The sequence below is a fragment of the Amblyraja radiata genome, chromosome 2 (assembly GCF_010909765.2).
Source record: "Amblyraja radiata isolate CabotCenter1 chromosome 2, sAmbRad1.1.pri, whole genome shotgun sequence".
Taxonomy (NCBI): Eukaryota; Metazoa; Chordata; class Chondrichthyes; order Rajiformes; family Rajidae; genus Amblyraja; species Amblyraja radiata.
Window position 1 is genome coordinate 137,399,558 of NC_045957.1, and position 23,663 is coordinate 137,423,220.

General features: G+C 42.6%; 1 protein-coding gene across 1 annotated transcript; it reads right to left on the reverse strand.

The window, feature by feature from the left end:
* Nucleotides 1-3: 3 nt before the first annotated feature.
* On the reverse strand, nucleotides 4-2,211 carry foxc1 (forkhead box C1). The gene has a single exon (XM_033016330.1). It carries the CDS (start codon nucleotides 1,927-1,929, stop codon nucleotides 508-510), a length of 1,422 nt encoding a protein of 473 aa, XP_032872221.1. The 5' UTR covers nucleotides 1,930-2,211; the 3' UTR covers nucleotides 4-507.
* Nucleotides 2,212-23,663: the final 21,452 nt, after the last annotated feature.

A 23,663-nucleotide genomic window follows, 5' to 3' on the forward strand; every position in this document is an offset into this window, starting at 1 on the left:
TGGTTAGCACTCGAATAGAATCGTCATTTATTTATGAAACAAACAATGCAATGCCTTCAGAATACTTTCAACAAAAGGAGAAAGAAGAAAATCGCATAATTATACAGTTTCCCTTTTTATAGTGGAAGGTGTAACATCGAGAAGAAAATAAAACATTTGAGGGAGTTTTTCGAGTTAGCAGAGAACATTTTAGAGAGTTTGGTCCATGTTTCAAAAGGAATATCCTACTACAAATTTAAAATAAATTACTATAAGACAATTTATAACAAGTTCAAGTAGCTTGCTATGAATTTTAATAGATTTGACACACACTTTTTTAATATTTCTCCCCCAAAATAAAGGCGACTTACGTTTCATTTGGAGTAACACTTTCCTTTTACTCAAATTTCAAATTGAATTTGTTTTCTGTTCATATACATATATGAAATAGATATATAAAACCCAGGCTTGTGTTGTTGCTCGTGTATTAAAGAAACAAAAACAAAATTAGTTTGTAAACGTTTTTTGTCAGTACTTGCTGCAGTCGTGGATAAACGAACCTGAAGTGCGGTAAAGAGTCTGGGCCGCAGGAAAGGACATTTGGCAGCTGCTATTTCCATTGACATGTGCAGAACTGACGGCGGAGTTGCCCAGGCCGATCCTCTGCGATTCAAACATCTCTCGGACCGCATGGAAGTTCTGTTGCTGACCCGGGTAGGCGCTGCCGGCCAGATGACTTAGATCACTGGCCTGATTGAGGTACCAAGTGGCCAGGCGCCCGGCTCCAGGTCCCTCCTGGCCGTTGCTCAGCCCGTGGGTTAAGGAGGAAGGCACGGTGGTGGTGGGGATGGAATAGTCTGGTAAAGTCTCGTCCACGGCTCCGACGCCGGCTGACATGTGGGCAGCTCTATCGCCCGAGTAGAGGCTCATCGCCTGCATGTTGCAGTGGTAAGTGGCAGCGCAACCCCCGCCGCTTACCCCGGGGCTCATGTTCTGACTGCAGGAAGAGCTGTAGATGGACGGCTGGCTGGACGTGTAGCTGAGGGAGATGGAAGGGCTTATACCTGTCCTGGAGGAAGCGGCCAGGCTCGCACTCAGCTCGCTGGTGTTCTGCGGCGAGCGCCTGAGCGAGGTGACCATGTTCTCCACGCTGAAGGCCTGCGAATGGTGCTCAGCGTTGTCCAGGCTCATGGACCTGTTGGACGGGATACTGTGGGGACTGCCGCTGGACAGGCTGCTGCTGTCGGGACTCTCGATTTTCGGCACCATGCTCAGGGTGGGAGAGGCCGCCAGGGGAGGGGAGGGGGCGCCGTTCTCCGTCTTAATCTCCTGCACCCTCACGGGCTGAGAGTTGGCGGGTTTCTCCGACTCCTGAGCTTGCTGCCTGGCCTGCGGGTCCTTGGGCTGCCGATCCTTCTCCTCCTTCTCCCGCACGGCGTCTTTTTTCTTGAAGCGCCTCCTCCTCCTCAAGAAACTGCCGTTCTCGAACATGTTGTAGGAGTCCGGGTCCAGCGTCCAGTAGCTGCCTTTGCCCGGTTTCTTGTCATCTCGGGGCACTTTGACAAAACATTCGTTGAGCGAGAGGTTGTGTCGAATGCTGTTCTGCCACCCCTGCTTGTTCTCCCGGTAGAAGGGGAAGCGCTCCATGATAAACTGATAGATCCCGTTCAGAGTGATCTTCTTGTCCGGTGCATTCTGAATGGCCATAGTAATGAGGGCGATGTAACTATACGGAGGTTTCACCATGTCCTTGGGCTGAGGTTGCGGTGTATAGTGTCCGTAAGGTCTGGCCATGCCTGCAGCGTACTGTTCGTGGGCTGGATGCGAATACATACTCATTGGAGCCGGCATTCCCGTGTATCCCGGACCAGCCCGGTAGTAATTCTGATCGCTGATATAAGGCACAACTCCCAGAGAGTTGGGACTCGACACCGAGTAGCGAGCTTGCATCGCTGCCTTCCGCCTTCCAAAGCTGGCTTCTGGTCCTCCCCCGCTGAAATATCGTCGCTCTCTCTCTCACACACACACACAGCGACAGACACGATGGGGAGAGAGAGTGAGCTAGAAATCCAAACTTTTCCAAGCTGCACGGGAGCTTAACTCCAAACTTTTTTCTCTTTCTTTTTCTCTTTCTTTCCGCGGGGTGGCAGACTGAATTGGAAAACTTCTAAACTTTGAGCATCCGTCACTTGACAAGACTTTTACGCAGTTAGTTTTTTTCTACCCAGCCGCAGCCCCTCCCCGAGGCACCAGTGTCCAATTGAAGGCGCTACCGCCCCTCAATGGAGCACCAGTTACTGCTGTGTCTGGCCACACACGCGCAAACACATCCCAGAACCTAGGTGGCGTCTCAATGCCCCAACCCACTTCTAACACCAACCCCTCCACAACCCCTCCTCCCCCCCCCCCCGTGCGGCACCAGAAGCTCAAAGACATGATGTCCCCATTTGGGGCATTTCACCCCATATTCATTTATTCCATTCCTTATTGAGATGTATGTCTCGGGCATTGAAAGATTATTGATGCTACCCCACATTTGTAAAGTGACACAAGAAAATCAAGGCGACAACACCTTTAAACGGTATTGAAATATACACATTTTTAGTCCGGTGAGTGTTAAAACGGCAATACAAATAAAAGGATAAAATAAATAATCACACAATGCGAAAATATGCTGGAAAACGACTTCACTCCAAATATTACGTGTAAATAATGGAATTTTAAGCTTAGTTTAAGAGAACTGAAGTTTGAATGTTTCGTAGATGTATGATCTCCAATTAGAGTTAAACGCCCTATTTTGACTTTGAACAAGTAGAACCTCTGTTTAAAGGGCTATTTCTGTGGGTTGTGAGACTCGCGGTGGGGGAAGGGTTTAGTTGGAAGTGTGGAATCTGTCTGCGCATCGAGGTGTATTATATGTCTGCACGGCTGACTCTTAAAAACACGTTTCCCACCACAACACGAGAATCGCTGCGAAACGGTAGTAAACTGGTGATAAAGACGGCGGCACATTTTCTTTTTCAAGCAGATGCACTATTAAGAAACATTTCAAGCAGCGGGATTTGGTATTAAACGGGGTGCTTTCGCTAAATCTATATCTGAATTGTTGAGGTGTGATACCATTTGCGGACGTGTTGTTCTTTCTCTCTCTCTGGGCCAAACGGGATTGTGTGGCAGACTGTCACCGGGAAGTGTTATTCCCAGATGCTTTCGTTTCCTTCGTTGGACTCTCAAATCATCCCAGAATGTGTTCGCGACTCGTCCCACCCCACCGTGGGCAATTCCATTAGATTCTAAACATCAGGTCGCGGACGCAGATTATTTAAATAGTCTGTTATTGTACATATCTTAGAAATTTCCAGGAGTGTAAAGCACGTTGCGCGCAGCTCCATTCCAACGATGTGCTCATTTGCTCCTTGACGGGAATACAGGGACTTGAAAGTCAACTCATTAACGGTTTGTATTAGTGTCATTATGTCAAATGCTTTCTCCACCTTTACAGCATTCTGCAAACCGCAAGGAGATGGAATTTAAGAGATATAGCTGTCCCCTTCAACTGAAGATAGACACAAAATGCTGAAGTAACTCAGCGGGGTCAGACAGCATATTTGGAGAAAAGGAATAGGTGATGTTTCGGGTCGAGATCATTCTTCAGACTTCAACTACTCGTGTAAAGACGCAATAGAAGTTGCATACTAGATGCACCGGTTTGCTTGTATTTAATTCATATACTTGTATTCATATTCTGCAGCTGGAAACTGAGGTTGTGCTCGCTTCTGTGGAACATACCCGAAGTCGATTAGTTGCTGAGCTCTGAGCTATTTCACACCTGTAGCCGGGTTATTATCAATAGAGTGAACCTGTCGGCGTTGGAATATATCCATCGCAAACTTCAGCTAAACCCGGGGATTTATTTACAATTCATCACACCATGTAGCCGTTTCCCAATCAGGGAACAGGTCCCGGAATTATTATAACATGAATATCACCATTCATTTCAAATCGTCAGGAAAAGCCTGAGGCATCCATCGATTATAATGGAAAATTTCGTCGAATTTCAGAATAGATAAATAAATAAATATACGGTATATTCTAGGCAGCTTGGGTCCAGTGTGCACTTAAATTGTAATGGATACGAATGGTGTTTTTTATAATGGCATTATGGTTGTAATGGTTTTAATTCCGCTCCTCTTTTCGTATGGCTTTGCTTTCGAAGCGATTCGACTGCGTGGGCACACAATGTGGTTCATTGTGTTCCTGCTGGGAATCTGCAGGTGGACCTGACATTTTCTTTGGGCCATTTTCCACAAACGAAGACCTCGAGATGAACCTTGCTTCCACCTCAGGCTATTTGTACAGTAGAAAAAAAAATGACTTCATAATCCTATCTCTATCAAATTCTCTCTGCAGTCAAAAATATATTTCGAAAGGAATCTCGTTTGTTTGCACCTTGTGGTCTGATTATTTCCGTGTTAAAAATCGACGATTTTGTACAATCGCATGTAGTCGAAGTTTAAAATATTCTGTTGATATAGTTCATCATAATAAAGAAAATACGCAGAGTGCGGGTTATTAGGAAATGTTTGCAATTCATTCCTGCCAACAGCTCTTTTGCCTATTGCATAGCATTTGCCACAATCTTTACAATATAGTTATTTTTATATAATTTCCTTTTATTAAAAGGAAATGTTGATGCAAATATGAGCTTGCATCTGATCAGGCGACAGGTTTGTGGCAAAATTGAATGTAAGGATTTACATTCCTGGCGTGTTTTGCTATGCCTGACACGTTATTTGTATTTGATACGGTCTAGCAGGAAATTGACACATGCCATCAACTCAACAATCGGTGACAATTGAAGTTTCATGGAGCTAGCACGTCACGTGCAAGGAATTGACATATTCTGTTCAACTGAAAGTTAACAAGTTGGTTCATTCTAATGATTTAATTTTCCCCACTGCATATAAAAGGCAAATACTATTTCGAACACAGACTACAATTAGAGCAAAGCAACATTCTCATGAATACGCTTGCAAAGGATCCGAAGAGTGCCTCGAAGGTGGTTCCCATCCTTCCTGTGTCTCTGTCTAAATCAGTGGTGTGTATGTAGACCGTAATTCTGGCCCAGAACATTTACTGTAAAAGTTCTGTACAAATACACACAAATATTGAAACGTTCCTACTGTTTGAACGAGGGCAGCTGGCATTGATTTTCTGCTGCTTTAAGCAGCGACCGTTGGATGGGAAAAATCCAAACTCTGAACATTTTTAATCATTGTTTATTTCACAGAGCCACAGACCGTGGATTGGATACCCACACCGCTGTTTGTATTGATGATTGTACAGCCACTATAGGTTTCCCCGTCTTGAACAGGGTATATAACAAATCATACCAATTAAATAAAAAATGAATGATTGTCCTGACATTGACTTAGCGTGTCATATGCTGCCATTGTATGTGTGTGCCCGCTGCTGTCTGAATTGTTGCATTTTGCATCGTTTTATGTATTTGTCATACTGTTAATGAACACCACATTCACAATTTTCAAGTAGCATTGAAGCAGACGTGGTGTTTAAAAGTACGATGATTGCACTCGTTTGCGTCGAAATTTCGTTGTGTAAAATATAATGTACTGGCTTGGTAAATTTATTTGCTTATACTTAATTAGCCTCTTTGTTCCCATAGCTCGGATTCTGATACAATCTCAGTCCGCTCGGCTGGTTGTGTGAACTACATTTCGATGTGCGCACCGCTTGCAAATAGGAGTTGATCCAATACTATACAAATAAACTTGCCAAAACTCGAGGGGAAAAAAATCCGACTGACCTGTAAAAGATCAAGTTAATTAGAAGTGCGACGGGCATTGAGATATAGTATTTAAATGTAATGGATATGTGTGCAATTCATTTTGGAAGGAGAAATAAAGAGAACAGCGGTCTTAAACTGATCACCAAGACCTACTTTCTTTCATAATTGCTATAAAATGTGAAACTCTATATGGTTCTCACAAACCTGATATCTTTGCAGCGATTGAGACTCATTCAGATACAATAAGTGTTGTTTTATTACACCTTATTAAAGTCGCCCTGGGGTCTGAAGTCGTGTTATTTTTATTCCTTACCCTATGCGTAAAACATTTTTGAAGAAGAAGCTGCAACGAACTGATCCACGGAAATAAACATATTCCCCCCTATTGGATTGTTCATGATTGCAGTCTGCATGAAACAAACCGTTCACGAAATGCATGAAGACACGCTGGATACCTGAGGACGTGTGTGTGTGTGTGTGTGTGTGTGTGTGTCTGTCTCAGACCGAACAGCTGTATCGTGTGCTCCCGGCGCCCCCTGCTGGACTCGAAGCTTTCCATGTCTTCAAAACACAGAATCCGATTGAAACCTGTCTGTTCAACCAGGCTGCGTTGAGTATCAGACTAATTTTCCCACTCAAGCCTCACACGCAGTCACACACTTAACAGTATTATTATTGTTGTCATCTTTACACCATTAACGTAACTGCGCACCGATACACAAACCCATGCACATATATTATAAGATTATACGAGTGAGATTTTTCCCAAATTATATCATGCCCGTCCGTGCTCGATGCACCCATTTAAAAATATTAATTCATAATTGAAAAAACAAGATTCAATTTAAACCAAAAAAATACTCAAAATAAACCAGCATTTCTTTACACAAACACGTTTTGTTCTGATTAAAAAATACGTGCAATTGCGATTTCAGAGATTCAGATTCAACTGATAGATTTCCTTTTCGGGTCATACGATGGATCTGCATCTTCAACGACACACGCACAATCTCGGTGATACTTCTCTTATGATGGCTCTTAATCTTTACAATCTGAGGGGAAATAATGCAAAAAAAGCGATTTAATCAATTAAAATACAACCAATTAGAGTTAATTTAATTTGCAAGTTTTCCTTCGAGGCTATTCAAAGCATTTATAGAGAGAATTACTAAAATCACTTAAGCATCACAATCTTGCATTAACTCTTATTTTTTATGTGGCTGCAACGATCTTTATTGTCTGCGCTTAATCTGCGTTTGGATAGTGTTAAATGCGCGGGGATCGCTGGTCGGCGCTGACCCGGGGGGCGAAGAGCCTGTTTCCGTGCTGTATCTCTAAACTAAACTAAACTAAACTACGCAAATTGAGATAAAATACTTCTGAACACATTTCCTTCGCCGAAAAGGGTAAATGAATGCAAAATAATTTAAAGTGTTTAGTTGACATGGAAATGTTGCATTAAGAGCAGGAATATTTAAAAAAAATACCAGGACGCAAATATGTGTTTCCAAGAATCAGATGTTATCAATGATCAGATTTTATCAATACCTTGAAACCAACCCTTGACATTCTGTTGCCATTTATGAGCCGATAGGACCCGACTCTTTGGGTGGAAATCCCCGCATTTCGGGTGCTGCAAGATACAGTGCTGCGTTTGTTTAACGAAGTGCACTTCAAGCTCGCACTGCGAAAAAAAACCTCTGGAGAGGCTGGAAGTGGCGTTAGAATATTCCACTCCCGTATACCCAGGCGTTTTCTTCATTGCATTAGCTGCGGAATAGAGCGGTTTTTGCTGAGTACTTCGAGTCGATTAAACCTTAAATAAAAATTGTAAAAATGCTTAAAACAAAAGCGATATACAAAGTCAAATAAATAATTACAATAAAAGATAAATATGCAGTTTGGACATGATTTGATTTTTTATGCTTTATAACAACGAATTCTTTATTTCAGGTTATCGACTAATTGTGTCGTGTTTATAGCTAAATCATTCGATGATATGTATAGATAAATATTTCCTTTTTATATGCATTGTACAACCCCGACTGAAATCAATGGTTCGTAGACCAAAGTGCTGGCGTCGGCGTTTCTTCCTTGAGGAAGCCCGGGAGGGGGAGATAATCACGTTTCTTTGCATTCAGGTTTGACATTATTTCATGTTTCGGATGCCTTTTCAAATATGTTGCCCTGCACATAATCAAAAGTTATATAATTGACCTATATCAACTCTGAATGGTCAGCTTGAATGGTTTTATGATTCAGAGAATCTACTTAATATCGCTACAATATCGCAGAAGTCTCACCGCAAAATGTGTAGGATGGAACTGCGGATGCTGGTTTAAATCGAAGATAGACACAAAATGCTGGAGTAACTAAGCGGGACAGGCAGCATCTCTGGAGAGAAGGGTGGGTGATGTTTCGGGTCGAGACCCTTCTATCCCCCGTCAAAACCATCAACTCTGTCACTTGTGAATGCAACTGAGCGGGGATGTATTTAGTCTCAATATCACAACACAAGTGAGTGGAGTGCATACAATACCGCGCACTATGTGTAACATTGTGATTTTTGTGTTATTTCAATTGCAGGTTCAAAATTTCGGGATCCTTGCACCTCACAAGGAAGTATCATCCTGTAACTAACTTTCAGCCCAGCCTTCGTGAGAACCATCCGCCTATTTGAATGCCCCCGGACGCGCTTTCAATGTGAGATTCTGCTTTGACATTGTAACTTCACAATGGGGCAGAGAGAGGATAACAATAAATAAAAACTGCCTGAAAGTGTTCAAGGTGGCGAATTGTCATTACTCTGAAATGACACACTGGTTGATGAGAGTGTGCCTGTCAGACATATCAGTGCGATCGTACGATGAAGGCGTGCACAACAATCCTATTGCACAAGCGGCAGAACCAGTCAGTTCTGTGGGATGAATGTTGTATTGTGTTAAACTGTTCCTTCAGCTCCCAGAACTGCTAAATGTCGCCACCTGGTGGAAACCTGGGTGAACACACGATCAAGGAAAGACACAAATTGCTGGAGTAACTCAGCGGGTCGGACAGCATCCCCTGGAGAACATGTATAGGTAACCTTTCGGGTCGGGAGCCTTCTTCAGACTGATTGCCGGGCTGGGAAGAAAGACAGCCAGAGGAGTGGAGGCAGGCAGATCGTGAACGCACGGCCACCTGTTTCTATGGGAGGGGGACAAACATATTTTCGCATTCTGTAGACATTGGAAAAAGAATGTTTAGTTTTAAGCCCTCATGTCCATTAGCGACTGAACTCACTCTCCATGGCCTTAAATTCACCTCCGTTTTTCCTCGCACGGTGCCAAATTAAATGTAGTGTCTGCTCACAGAAGCCTGAAAACTATAACGTCCAGGTTCAGGAACAGCGTCTTCCCCACAGTCATTAGACTATTAAACACCACAACCATAAATTTAAGCTCTGAACTATTATTGCACTATTATTGTCTGTTTTTTTATGTGTAGGTATGCGTATATGTGTGTGCATATACACACACTGATTTTTTCTCTCTCAAATAAGTGTTCAGCACGGACTAGAAGGACCGAGATGGCCTGTTTCCGTGCTGTAATTGTTATATGGTTATATGGTTTATTATATTGTTTACAGTGTACTATGTTTACATATTCTGTGATGCTGCTGCAAGTAATAATTTCATTGTTCTATCTGGGACAAATGACAATTAAACACTCTGGACTTAACTCATATTAAGACGTTTTTATGGTCAAATGCGATGATTTTTTTGATCGCCGGATCTGCGAAGAAGCAAATTTATTTCCGTATTTTTAAGCCTTGAAAGAGATATGTGGAGATCTGTGGACTAAGACAGCGGTGAAGACGCAAGGGGGTCTGAAGAAGGGTCGCCCCGATACGTCACCCATTCCTTATCTCCAGAGATGTTGCCTGTCCTGCTGAGTTTCTCCAGCATTTTGTGTCTATCTTCAACTTGATAAAGGCGTCAGTTTATGCCTGGAAAGAGTGAAATGTGAACTAATGCAACCCGGACTCGTCTTCCCAATTGTATTGTTATACTTGGGATAATCAGAATTCAATAGAGTTTACAAAAAATAACCAAAAGTGCTGGAATATCTTGCTTGGATAAATTATGAAGAAACAAGGAACTGCAAATGCTGGTTCACAAAAGAAGACACAAAGTGCTGGGGCCATTCAGAGGGTCAGGCAGCATCTCTGGAGAACATGGATAGGAGACGTTTCGGGTCGGGACTGCAACTGATGGGTCCCAACCCGAAACGTCACCTATTCATATTTCCCAGAGATGCTGTCTGACCCGCGGAGTTACTCCAGCACTTTATTTGAGTTTAACTTATTGTCACATGGACCGAGGTACAGAGAAAAGCTTTTGTTGCGTGTTAACGAGTCAGCGGAAAGAAAATACATGATTACAATCGAGCCAAACACGGTTTACAGATGCATAATAAAGGGAATGAAGTGAATAATGTTTACTGCAAGATAAAGCCAGTAAAGTCTGAACAAAGATAGTCCGAGGGTCTCCAATGAGATAGATAGTAATTCGGGACTACTCTCCATGTATTGGTCGATGTTTGAGTTGCCTGATAACAGCTGGGAAGAAACTGTCCCTGAATATCTATCTTCTTGGATAAATTATGCTTGGATTGCAACTCGTGCGCAGATCAAGGGACGGTTGGAGAAAGTGGGAGTAAGATGAAATTGCGTGTTGGAACCGTGCGCTTTCACTGTGATTTATAGTTTGTCTTTGCCCAGACTAGACAGTGGAATCGCTTTCTAACATTGCCAAATAATAAGAGGCTCCCCCTCTGCGCTGAACCCGAGGGAAGACGGAAGTGCATAATTTGGTTGCGTTTCCCCGGGCGCATCCAAGCGGGCAGTAGGTTGGGTCATCTACACTGTAGGGTCCCACAAACGCACAAAGCACAACTGGCTTCTAGTCCCCTCTAGCCGCGGTGAGAGGCTGTCAAATACTTTCCAAGTAATGTATTCAAATATTATCCAAATTATATAACGAACGAGGTAAAGTAATAAAAAGCACAATACATTTCTTAAATTTGTAGTACGTGATAAACATGGGTGGCGAGATTGAAGGGTGGTGCGTGTGTGTGTGTGTGTGTGTGTGTGGGGTGGGGGGGGGGGGGGGGGGGGGGGGGGGGGAGAACACAAGATAACGAGCATTCCCGTCACTCACCGGACCTTTTGAGATGAATCGAAGTGCGTCTATAAGCGTAGATGCTAATTAAATGTAGATGCACCTCCCAGCTCCGATCCCCGTTCTTCCTGGGGTTTAGAAATTCAGTTTCCTGACCTCCAAAGTACGGTGCAAGGAAACCGCGCTCTAAAACGCATTCGTCAACGCCAAGCACCTCTCACTACCCCCGCGCTTTACAGATGTGTCGGTAGGAACTGAAGATGCTGGTTTAAACCGAAGATAGACACAAGGGGTCACAGCTTAAGGATAAGGGGGAAATCCTTTAAAACCGAGATGAGAAGAACTTTTTTTACACAGAGAGTGGTGAATCTCTGGAACTCTCTGTCACAGAGGGTAGTCGAGGCCAGTTCATTGGCTATATTTAAGAGGGAGTTAGATGTGGCCCTTGTGGCTAAGGGGATCAGAGGGTATGGAGAGAAGGCAGGTACGGGATACTGAGTTGGATGATCAGCCATGAAAATATTGAATGGCGGTGCAGGCTCGAAGGGCCGAATGGCCTACTCCTGCACCTAATTTCTATGTTTCTATGTTTCTATGTAAAAAGCTGGGGAGTGACTCAGCGGGTCAGGCAACATCTTTGGAGAAAAGGAATAGGTGACGTTTCGGGTCGATACCCTTTTCAGATTGAAGAAGGGTCTCGACCCAAAACTCACCTGTTGCATTTCTCCAGAGATGCTGCTGTCTGACCCGCTGAGTTACTCCAACGTTTTGTGTCTATCTAAAGTATTTAAGGTTATGCTTTGTAAGTGAAAATCATAATGTTGAAGTTATGGGTACATAGCCCACACATTTATGAAACGGTACAGTCCAAAATTAGAAAACCATCCTTTGCACATGTTTTATGAACTCTCAATTTTAATTACATTACAATTTTGCTCCTGATTTATGTCTCATAAATAGAGTTGGTATGGATCCAATTGTACTGCTGTGTTTAGCCTGCTGTGAGCTGAGAGGGAATGATTACATGAGTTCAGAAGGATACAGGATGCTGGATTCTTGTGATGGAGGAAGAGGATGGAATCTGGAAAATAGTGGCAGCCGTGAGACAGCGCCTGGCACGTGATAAGGAAGAAACTGCAGTTGCTGGTTTAAACCAAAGATAGACACAAAAAGCTGGACTAACTCAGCGGGGTAGGCAGCATCTCTGGAGAAAAGGAATAAGTGACATTTCGGGTTGATTTTTTAAAAACCGATGATAGACACAAAAAGCTGGACTAACTCCGCGGGTCAGACGGCATATCTGGAGGAAAGGAATAGGCGGAGTTTGGGGTCGAGACCCTTCTTTTCCAGAGTCGCGGAGTTACTGCACGGAGGTGTCGGGGATGCGGCGAGTGACACGGTCCCATGAACAACAACGCTATATTGCAATATGCAAATGCAGCAGATGATAGAACTCTGAAACATCATTAAAAATAAAATATACTGGATAAAATCAGCATGTGAGGCTGCACTTTGACAAGGATCAGATGCTGAGCAGTGCAGAAAGAGATCAAGGATTCGCCCACTGCGCTCAGTGGAACTCCCTTGGTCCCCTTTGAAACAATGCTGTACGACATTTCACATCCACCTGAACGCCTAGAAAGTCCAATACTTCAATTGCCTTTGTGAAGGATTCCCTCAGAATCTTGTTAGAACATCAGTCTTGATTAAGGTGATCATGATTCTGAAAACGGCCGCTGCTAATGGTCCTGGAGTAATGAGTGGGAGATAGTTGTAGTATGGACCAGAACTAGGGTGCCTGGCAGATGAACAAATACATGCCATTGCTGAAGAAGGGTCTCGACCCGAAACGTTGCCTATTTCCTTCGCTCCATCGATGCTGCCTCACCCGCTGAGATTCTCCGGCATTTTTGCCTACCTTCGATTTTCCAGCATCTGCAGTTCCTTTTTAAACAACATGCCATTCACCACCCCACCTTCACCCCCTCAAACCTGATCTGCATTATCTTAAATCATGGTTGACGGACATCCCTTTTTACCCACCTTTCCTCCACACCCTCGAAACACTTACTAAATCTTGATCTCGACAATTACTATTCACTTTACATTTACCTTGTTAAATCGGTTTGACCAATAGTCCCGACCCGAAACATCGTCTGTCCATTTTCTCACCACAGATGCTGCCTGACCCGCGGCGTTTCTCCAGCACTTAGTGCTTCGCTCAAGATTCCAGCTACTGCAGTTCCTTGCGTCTAACATTTACTGTCCATTGTGCACAGAATGTGTGTGTTTTTAATTTCACACCAGAGACCCGAGCTTTTCTTTGAATGTTGTTTAGGATTTCCAGTTAGACAAAATAGTTGTTGGGGAACTCTTGGGGGAGGGGGGTGGAGGGGACAAAAGAGGAAGCCGTGTGCCACTTTGTCACCGCCGTAGGTGGCTGCTATGTATATACATTGTGTATAGGGTGATTTCACGAAAGGTCACTGGGTCTTCACGCACGGAGCCGCAAAACTAAGGCGTATTTGATGTTTTTGTGAAATGCAGAGAGCAAACGCGATAATTCCCGATATTTTCTATCTTTATATCTGCACGGCCAACAACTTCCGCTGTTATTTTCCCTTCAGCTCTCTCTTCTCTTTACCTTCATTTTTCTTAATCTTTGGAACTCTAAAGTAGGATAGCTGTTTCTCACGGTCACCCCGACTTGCACAGTTATTTATAGCGCAAAAACTAACCGGTTTCGCGGTTTTTAACAGGTTTGAAAGTTCGCGTTTCTAGCATCAATAACATGTACTGGAAGTGACGTTTGTACCCCAGTTGCATTTTGCGGCTCCGTGCGTGAAGACCTATGACCCAGTGACCTTTCGTGAAATCACCCTATAGTCAATAGTCAATTGTCAGATTTATTGGTCACATACACAATGCTGTGAAATGAACTTGCCAGCAGCGGTACAATAAAAAAGAACACACAATACACAATCATTTTTTTTAACACAAACATCCACCACAGCATTCATCACTGTGGTGGAAGGCACAAAGTTCAGTCAGTCCTCCTCCATTTCTCCCGTGGTCGGGACCATATGCAAGCAAATAATCTCACTGTGCATAGTCACATGCACAATAAAGTATTGCAATTCCTAGATCCACTGGCTCCAATTGTTTCATTATTTCAGCGATCAATCACCAACTTTGAAACTCCATGAAATACCGTCCATTGGAGGAATCTGACTCCATGCGGTAGCGGGTGAAGAAGGGCCAGCGGTATCGGTGCCTAGATTTAAGGTGAAACCACACAAAGTGCTGGTGTAACTCAGCAGACTGAATCGTCTGTCCATTCCCCCCACAGATGCTGCCTCAACCGCTTTGTTACTCCAGCACTCTGTGTCCGTTTGTGCAGCATCTGCAGTTCTTTGTTTCAACAACATGCAATGACGATACTTTATTTAGTTATAGCGGATAAATGGCAATAACGGACACCGTCCCGTCTCCCCTCTCAGTTCAGTTTCAGTTCAGTTAAATTTATTGTCACCTGTACCTAGGCACAATGAAAAGCTTTTGTTGCATGCTAACCCGTCAACAGAAAGACAGAACATAATTATAATCGAGTCAATTACAGTGTATAGATACATGATCCATACGTCTGATCAAGGATAGTCCGAGGGTCAGCAATGAGGTGGATAGTAGTTCAGCACTGCTCTCTAGTTGCCTAGTTTGATTAATTTGCCTGATAACAGCTGGGAAGAAACAGTCCCTGAAACTGGTGTATGTTTTCACACATCTTTACCTTTTACCTGATGGGAGAGGGGAGAAGAGGAAGAGGCCAAGTCCTCTCCATCGTCCGTTATAATGAGTGTATACTGTATTGCTATTCCTCTATGTCCTCTATAGGAAAACGGAATGATTAGTAGGTGGATAATGTAGGTAGTAGCAATGGTGAAATATATATATATACACTTTATTATGGACTCAAGGTCCAGACAAGGGGCAACATTACATTAAAAAAGCATTGCATATCAAATATCATAAATACATATAAAATCTTGGTATATCACTTATAAAAACATCATAATTTATATTTTAAAAATCCACAATACTTAAGTTAAAAATCCAGATTAAAAGATGATCAATGTCCTACAACGAGACAACGATACCAGTGTCTCCACAGCTGGGATTCGTAGCGTGTAGTGCTAACCCTTATGTTTGTCAAGGCCACAATAAGCACATTTTTAGAGTCATTTATCCTGCAAATGAATTTATACATGTGGTGTCTTAGGATAGCTTCTAAAGTACTGACTCCTGCAGCCACAAACATATTACTGGCAGTACACCATCTAGGTTGCCTTAGCAGTGTTCTCATGGCATCGTTATATGCCACCTTTAGTCTCTGCATACTTGTCTTTAAATAGTTCGACCACAGGTGCGCATTGTAGAGTGGTGTGCAGTATGCTCTAAATAGCGACATCTTCACCACATCTGCACACGCACCAAATTTACGCAAGAGGATATTCGCCTGTACATACAGCATGCGTCATTGCCTATAAATATCCTCATCATCTGTCATTTGTTCTGTAATAATATACCCTAGATATTTTATCTTATTACAGACACTAAGATTGTTGTCAGACAATTTAAAATCAGGATATTTTAGGCATTTATCCTCTTTGGTTCTACAGATCATAACAGCACTCTTACTAGCATTATATTTAATGTCATGTTCCACACCATACACAGAACATATAGTAAGGAGCTGCTGGAGGCCAGCGCTAGATGGACTAAAGACCACAAGATCATCTGCATACATAATATGGTTCACTAAAATATTACCAATCACGCATCCAGTGTTATAGGCTTTCAATTGTTTAGACAGATCATCAATATATATACCTCTCCCTATTGCTGTTCTCTTCTCCCTCCAGTAATCGCTGTATTCCTCTAAAACTTGATTCTCTGCCATCTCTGGTTATTTCTGTCTTCCAGTGGGAATCTTGCTTTCAGAGGCCTAAGCCCTATACACTTGAATTACACTTTGTAATTATGTATTGTCTTTCTGCTGACTGAATAGCACGCAACAAAAGCTTTTCACTGTACCTCGGTACATGTGACAATAAACGAAACTAAACTGAACTAAATGATTTCCCTGAACGTCCTCAACCTTCTACCCATACTACCTACCTCTTTGTCTAAGCTTCTAGTCCAAAGTGTCAGTTTATGTGACTTCATGAGGTGGGGGGGGGGGGTGAAAAGACTTTTGCCTCCATCACAGTGAGGAGGCGCCTGGTGAACTCACTGTGGTGGATGTTAATTTGTGTTTATTGTGTGTTTTGTTATTTATTATTACATGTATGACTGCAGGCAACAAAATTTCGTTCAGACCGAAAGGTCTGAATGACAAATAAAGGAATCTAATCTAATCTAATCTAATGACAAATTTTACTTGAAAATACATATCGGGATTTTACATTACGTTAAAAAAGGACATAATAAAAGGAGAAAATGAACTTCACATCCACCGAAGGTTATACATCTCGTTCCACCCAAAGTGCTTTTCAATCCTGCATCTATTTTCGTGAACATTTTTTGTCGTAAAGGAAAAGAAAACACTGACCGATCCAGAAAAAAGAGAATCATCTCCAACTCAGAGTTATTTCGCCTTTCCGGACTGAAATCAAAACGACATTTGGGGACCCAATAAGCGGAGTCTTTAATGGAATACATTTAAAGAGCAGAATTTTGCCCACTACTATACCAATCCTTTGCCATTTTCTGACTGGAAATAGATTTCTAGGCATGGATCGGTTGTACAGCAACACCCAATGGTACAAGTGGGCAACTGCAACTTTTTTTTGCTATATAAAAAAAGTACGAGTTCTCCAGTGGTTATACACAGTAGACCACTATTCCCTGACAGATTGAGAATGACTGGGTAATTCCAGCACCATTCATGCCTGGCGACCACACTGCTGTAAGCTATCCAGTTGTATGTATGGATATCATCTGTGAGGCTCGTTTGAAATAGACGGCTGTAAATCACTGTTTAAGTGGATTTGGTTAGTTGAGTGAACAGACATTATTTATATAACATTGACCATTCCGGTGAGTCCAACCTAAGAGCTGCTCCAGCTCCAACTCACTGGCAGGCACATTGGTGTCAACAGGTATATGTAATTCTGCTGTTGTTCTAGCAGTTAATTGTATAAGATTTAAAACACCAAAAAACTTTACCACAGATCCCTTTTCGGGCACAACAGATATTTGACGGAAATTGTTGATACAACAAAATGGGTTTCCCACTGACAGCGCCCAATGTTAGAGTTTTCAATGTAATTTGATCTGGTCTCCAGCGGTCCCTTCAGCAATATATATTTTACTTTATATATATACACGCTCATACAAACAAATTCTATTGGAATCCTCTCTGGAACACAGCTGAGACTGTTAATAATCATCTGTGGCTAGCAATAGGCAAGCTTTGAAACACTGCTTTATTGTCCTTCAATTTTATTTCCTGCACCTCATAACTATCAGTTATTTTGGCTGTCAAGCACAGATGCATAGCACAAATAATCAATCTTCAACATCATTTTGTGTCCATTTCCTATCTTGACGTTGATGCCAATTTTCAGAGGAACGTCAGTGTCAGTGGGATTTGGCATTTATCTTACCTCTTGCCCCTTGAATTCTTCACAAGGTCAGAAACAAGTCCAATTCATTATTGGTATTGGTTTATTATCATAAGATCAGAAGTGATAGTAGAATTGAGCCATTTGGCCCATCAAGTCCACACCATTCAATCATGGCTGATCTATCTCTCCCTCCTAACACTATTCTCCTGCCTCTCCTCGTAACTTCTAACACCCATTATTGTCATGTGTACTGAGATATAGTGAAAAGCTTTCAGGAGTCTACATCCTATACACTGGAGTTTCTTCCTCAAAATGCAGGAAGATTGTTCCCGATGTAGATTCCTAGATGCAGGAAGATTGTTCCCGAAGTTGGGGAAGTCCAGAACAAGGGATCACAGTTTAAGGATAAGGGGGAAATCTTTTAGGACCGAGATGAGAAAAACATTTTTGAATCTCTGCCACAGAAGGTAGTTGAGGCCAGTTCATTGGCTATATTTAAGAGGGAGTTAAATGTGGCCCTTGTGGCTAAAGGGATCAGGGGGTATGGAAAGAAGGCAGGTACAGGATACTGAGTTGGATGATCAGCCATGATCATATTGAATGGCGGTGCAGGCTCGAAGGGCCGAATGGCCTACTCCTGCACCTAATTTCTATGTTTCTATGTTTCTAAAACCTCCCCACTCAACTACGTACACTTAAGGCTGTTCAACACCTATGTTATTGTCCAAGCTACTAGTCTAAATTGTTGTGTGACTTAATGACACTTACTGTATATGACTTAGGTGACATGATTTTGTTATTCTTTACTACCACATACCCTTTTATCATGCATATTATGATCACTTATGTTGGAAGAAATTACGTTTTTATTCCAGGCTCCCAACAATTCTTGCTAATCTAGACAACATTTGATATTTACTTCTCAAACTTCTAGGTGCTTGCTATATTTAATGTCAATTATTTGTAAGGTTGAGATTTCCAGTTGAAAGAATCATCTCTAATAATTAAGTTATGCTACACTATTTAAGTTGGTATAGTAATATGAAGAGTGCTAATGAGAATCAAATATAACAAGCATTAAGAAGTTTGAGAAGTAAATATAGCTTACCTCGTCAGCAAATTATTATACTAACATGAATAAATCTAGTCTAATCTTCAGCATTTGTATCTCACTGGTGTGAAACTTAATGGCCATCCAAAGCTGGCCAATTTGGCAGCTGGGGCAACTTAATGATTTGCTTGGCTACTTCAGTGCGATTTTAAGACTCAACTCTGCTGATGTGAAATGAACATAATACTTTGGTAACATTAAAAAATAGCATCAAGAGAACTCCATTTATCCCTTTCAGACTACAACACCATTTATCACGATGATGCCAGATATCTACCTCGACACCGTTTGCCTGTATTATTCCATATTCTTTGAATTATTTAACATCCAGAAATCCATTAAACTCTGGTTTTGTAAATCCTGGCTAAATGTTAAAATGTTAAAAGTTAAAATGTTAAAATGAAATAAAGAATTTAAGATAAAGTGAAGTCCAGATGTCCTCCTAATTGTTAAAATGTATGAGGACTCTGCAAAGAAACTCCAAGGTGTTGTAGGTGCATTGTCTTGATTGGATAGCTGCAAAGGGATTGTAAATAATGCTAATATTGTTGCAGGACAGTCATACTGCTGTTTGATGATTGGCTGAAGTATGAAGTATGAAGCCCTGGCTGAATTGTTTATACTACCAGGGGAAATATTGCATTATTCAGTTAGCTGACTACTTTCCAGAAGCTTCTGTTGAAACATTGTAATGGGATTCTTTGTAATTGAGTTGGGGAACTGTCATTAATACTTTAATGTAATCGATATGTGTGATTGGCTTGGAGGGGAGCCACCTCCATGTAGTTCGGCCCCGCAGGGTTCGTTGACCTATAAAAGGTAGCCCCCACCAGGTCAGTTGTCGATCTTCTTGAGGGGCGCTTGGGACCGCGTGACCTTTTGGAAGTGTCTGCTTGCACGAGGCTGAAGGGCTTGGCCAGGCAGAGACAAGGATCGAACCCGCGGTGGTTAGGTATTGTGTTTGTTCAAAAAATAAAGTTTAGTGGTCCAGTGCTTGACTCAGTGTTTTACTGAACTAGACTACGGAGGGTAAGCTTGAGGAGCATATTTGCAGTTTGAATAACACAGCCTCCACAGCACATTGGGGTATAGGACATGAAGTAACTTGTCCTCAAGTTCAATCCTAAATATGATACCCAGCTCTATACTCTAACTAGCGGGAAACATCAGGCCTGTATCCAGTCTTCAAGCCCAGCTGGTTCAAAGAGATCTCTGCTTACCAACCTGGCAAAGCCCTGCTGTACTCCCTCAATGGCAAGTCTATAATTTTTGGTAAGGAGATTAAAACTGCACACAATGTCCCAAGTGCAGTCTCGCCAAGAACCCATGTAATTGCAAAGACCAAATAAAGATGCTGGCATTTTTTCTCCAATAGAGAAGATGAAACCCATGGATTTTTACACCAAACCGAAGGCTCTGTTGATACAAATTTCTTAATTCATAATTTAAAAAATAATAAATGGGGATGGTCTGTTAGGGATTTGAATTTATTTGGACTATTATCTCAGGCATTAAAATTGCTAATCAGTTAGTATATCCCTGATGTATGCATAGAGTGACTTTGAATGTGGAGTCAATTCCAATATATGCAGCCCCTTAAACAACAATAGACTTTAGACTTAAAGACATAGCATGGAAACAGGACCTTTGGCCCACTGAGTCCACGCGGAACAGCGATCACTCCGTACATGAGCACTATCCTACACACTAGGGACAATTTACAATTTACAGAAGCCAAATGGGGCAGCACGGTGGTGTAGCAGTAGAGCTGCTGCCTTACAGCGCAAGAGTCCCGGGTTCGATCCTGACTACGGGTGCTTGTCTGTACGGAGTTTGTACTTTCTCCCTGTGACCTGCATGGGTTTTATCCGAGATCTTTGGTTTCCTCTACACTCCAAAGACATACAGGTTTATAGGTTAATTAGCTTGGTATAAATGTAAGGGTGGTGTTAATGTGCAGGGAACAATGCAGTCAACATGGATTTGTGCCTGGAAGGTCATGTTTGACTAATCTTCTTGAATTTTTTGAAGAGGTTACTCGGGAAATTGATGAGGATGTTGTCTATATGGACTTCAGTAAGGCCTTTGATAAGATTCCTCATGGAAGGTTGGTAAGAAGGTTCAATTGTTGGGTATTAATGGTGGAGTAGCAAGATGGATTCAACAGTGGCTGAAGGGGAGATGCCAGAGAGTAATGGTGGATGGCTGTTTGTCAGGTTGGAGGCCGGTGACTAGTGGGGTGCCTCAGTGGTCTGTGTTGGGTCCACTGTTGTTTGTCATGTACATCAATGATCTGGATGATGGTGTGGTAAATTGGATTAGTAAGTATGCAGATGATACTAAGATAAGTGGTGTTGTGGATAATGAAGTAGATTTTCAAAGTCTACAGAGAGATTTAGGCCATTTGGAGGAGTGGGCTGAAAGATGGCAGATGGAGTTTAATGCTGATAAGTGTGATGTGCTACATCTTGGCAGGACAAATCAAAATAGGACGTACATGGTAAATGGTAGCGAATTGAGGAATGCAGTTGAACAGAGGGATCTAGGAATAACTGTGCATAGTTCCCTGAAGGTGGAATCTCATGTAGATAGGGTGGTAAAGAAAGCTTTTGGTGTGCTGGCCTTTATAAATCAGAGCATTGAGCATAGAAGTTGAGATGTAATGTTAAAATTGTACAAGGCATTGGTGAGGCCAATTCTGGAGTATGGTGTACAATTTTGGTCGCCTAATTATAGGAAGGATGTCAACAAAATAGAGAGAGTACAGAGGAGATTTACTAGAATGTTGCCTGGGTTTCAGCAACTAAGTTACAGAGAAAGGTTGAACAAGTTAGGTCTTTATTCTTTGGAGCGCAGAAGGTTAGGGGGGGACTTGATCGAGGTCTATAAAATGATGAGAGGGATAGACAGAGTTGACATGGATAAGCTTTTCCCATTGAGAGTAGGGATGACTTGAGAATTAAGGAAGTTTAGGGGTAACATGAGGGGGAACTTCTTTACTCAGAGAGTGGTAGCTGTGTGGAATGAGCTTCCAGTGGAAGTGGTGGAGGCAGGTTCGATTTTATCATTTAAAAAAAAATTGGATAGGTATATGGATGGGAAAGGAATGGAGGGTTATGGTCTGAGTGCAGGTAGATGGGACTAGGGGAAAATAAGTGTTCGGCACGGACTTGAAGGGCCGAGGGGCTGTTTCCGTGCTGACCCCTCCCTCTGCAACTGGATACTGGACTTTCTAACCAACAGACCCCAGTCTGTTAGGTTAGACAAGCACACCTCTTCAACCCTCACCCTGAACACCGGCGTTCAACAGGGCTGTGTGCTGAGCCCCCTCCTCTACTCCCTCTTCACCTATGACTGCACACCTGTACATGGTACTAACACCATCATCAAGTATGCAGATGATACAACGGTGATTGGCCTCATCAGCAACAATGATGAGTCGGCCTACAGGGAGGAGGTCCAGCACTTAGCAGCATGGTGCGCTGACAACAACCTGGCCCTTAACTCCAAGAAGACCAAGGAGCTCATTGTAGACTTCAGGAAGTCCAGGGGCGGCACGCACACCCCCATCCACATTAACGGGATGGAGGTGGAACGTGTTTCTAGCTTCAGGTTCCTGGGAGTCAACATCTCCGATGACCTCTCTTGGACCCACAATACCTCAACTCTGATCAAGAAGGCTCACCAGCGTCTCTTCTTCCTGAGGAGACTGAAGAAGGTCCATCTGTCTCCTCAGATCCTGGTGAACTTCTACCGCTGCACCATCGAGAGCATCCTTACCAACTGCATCACAATATGGTATGGCAACTGCTCTGTCTCCAACCGGAAAGCACTGCAGAGGGTGGTGAAAATTGCCCAACGCATCACCGGTTCCTCGCTCCCCTCCATTGAGTCTGTCCAAAGCAAGCGTTGTCTGCGGAGGGCGCTCAGCATCGCCAAGGACTGCTCTCACCCCAACCATGGACTGTTTACCCTCCTACCATCCGGGAGGCGCTACAGGTCTCTCCGTTGCCGAACCAGCAGGTTCAGGAACAGCTTCTTCCCGGCGGCTGTCACTCTACTCAACAACGTACCTCGGTGACTGCCAATCACCCCCCCACCCCCCGGACACTTATTATCACTTATTATTATTTATTCAAATCATTTGCTATGTCGCTCTTCCAGGGAGATGCTAAATGCATTTTGTTGTCTCTGTACTGTACACTGACAATGACAATTAAAATTGAATCTGAATCTGAATCTGAATCTAATTGTTATATGGTTGTTATATGGTTACATGATGCGGACTCGGTAGGGCCTGTTTCATGCAGTATCTCTAAACTAAACTAAACCAAATTAACCTACTTACGTCTTTGGAGTGTGGGAGGAAACCGGAACACCCGGAGAAACCCAAGCAGTCACAGGGAGAACGTACCAACTCCATACAGACACCACCCATAGTCAGGATTGAACCTACTGTAGGTCTCTGGTGCTGTAAGGGAGCAGGTCTACTGCTGCACCACTGTGTCACCCTTAACTATGCTCAACTATGAAGTGTATTAAATAAAATGAATTATTCTTTGATAATAATATAGCTGATTGACTTCACATCCTCTCCAAAATAGTACCTGAAAATTTGACTTACTTCTGATGATAAGGCAGTATATATAATTTCGCAAACAAGGTGAGATCGACCAAATTTTAGAAATTCTTGTGAATGCAATGGGAGTTCACATGTGGCACCATTATTAGTGTTTCAAAAAGCAGATAATTGTGGCATGAAACATTGTTATGTTGTAACTTGCCAGAGATTGCTGGATTTATGACCCTTCACTATTACTCTGACAAAAAAAACAAAATAAATTGAAAACTCACTGACAGTCTCCTGACTGATTCTTATGGCAAATGAAGGAATTGCTGATTCTCATTGTAAATGCAAATTAATCTTGTTCAGTCATTTAGGGCTAGGCATTTATGTCATCGTGACCTTGTTAAAA

Bases quoted from the DNA above. Each gene is read 5' to 3' on its own strand.
- foxc1 (XM_033016330.1), bottom strand. From the start codon at position 1,929: ATGCAAGCTCGCTACTCGGTGTCGAGTCCCAACTCTCTGGGAGTTGTG.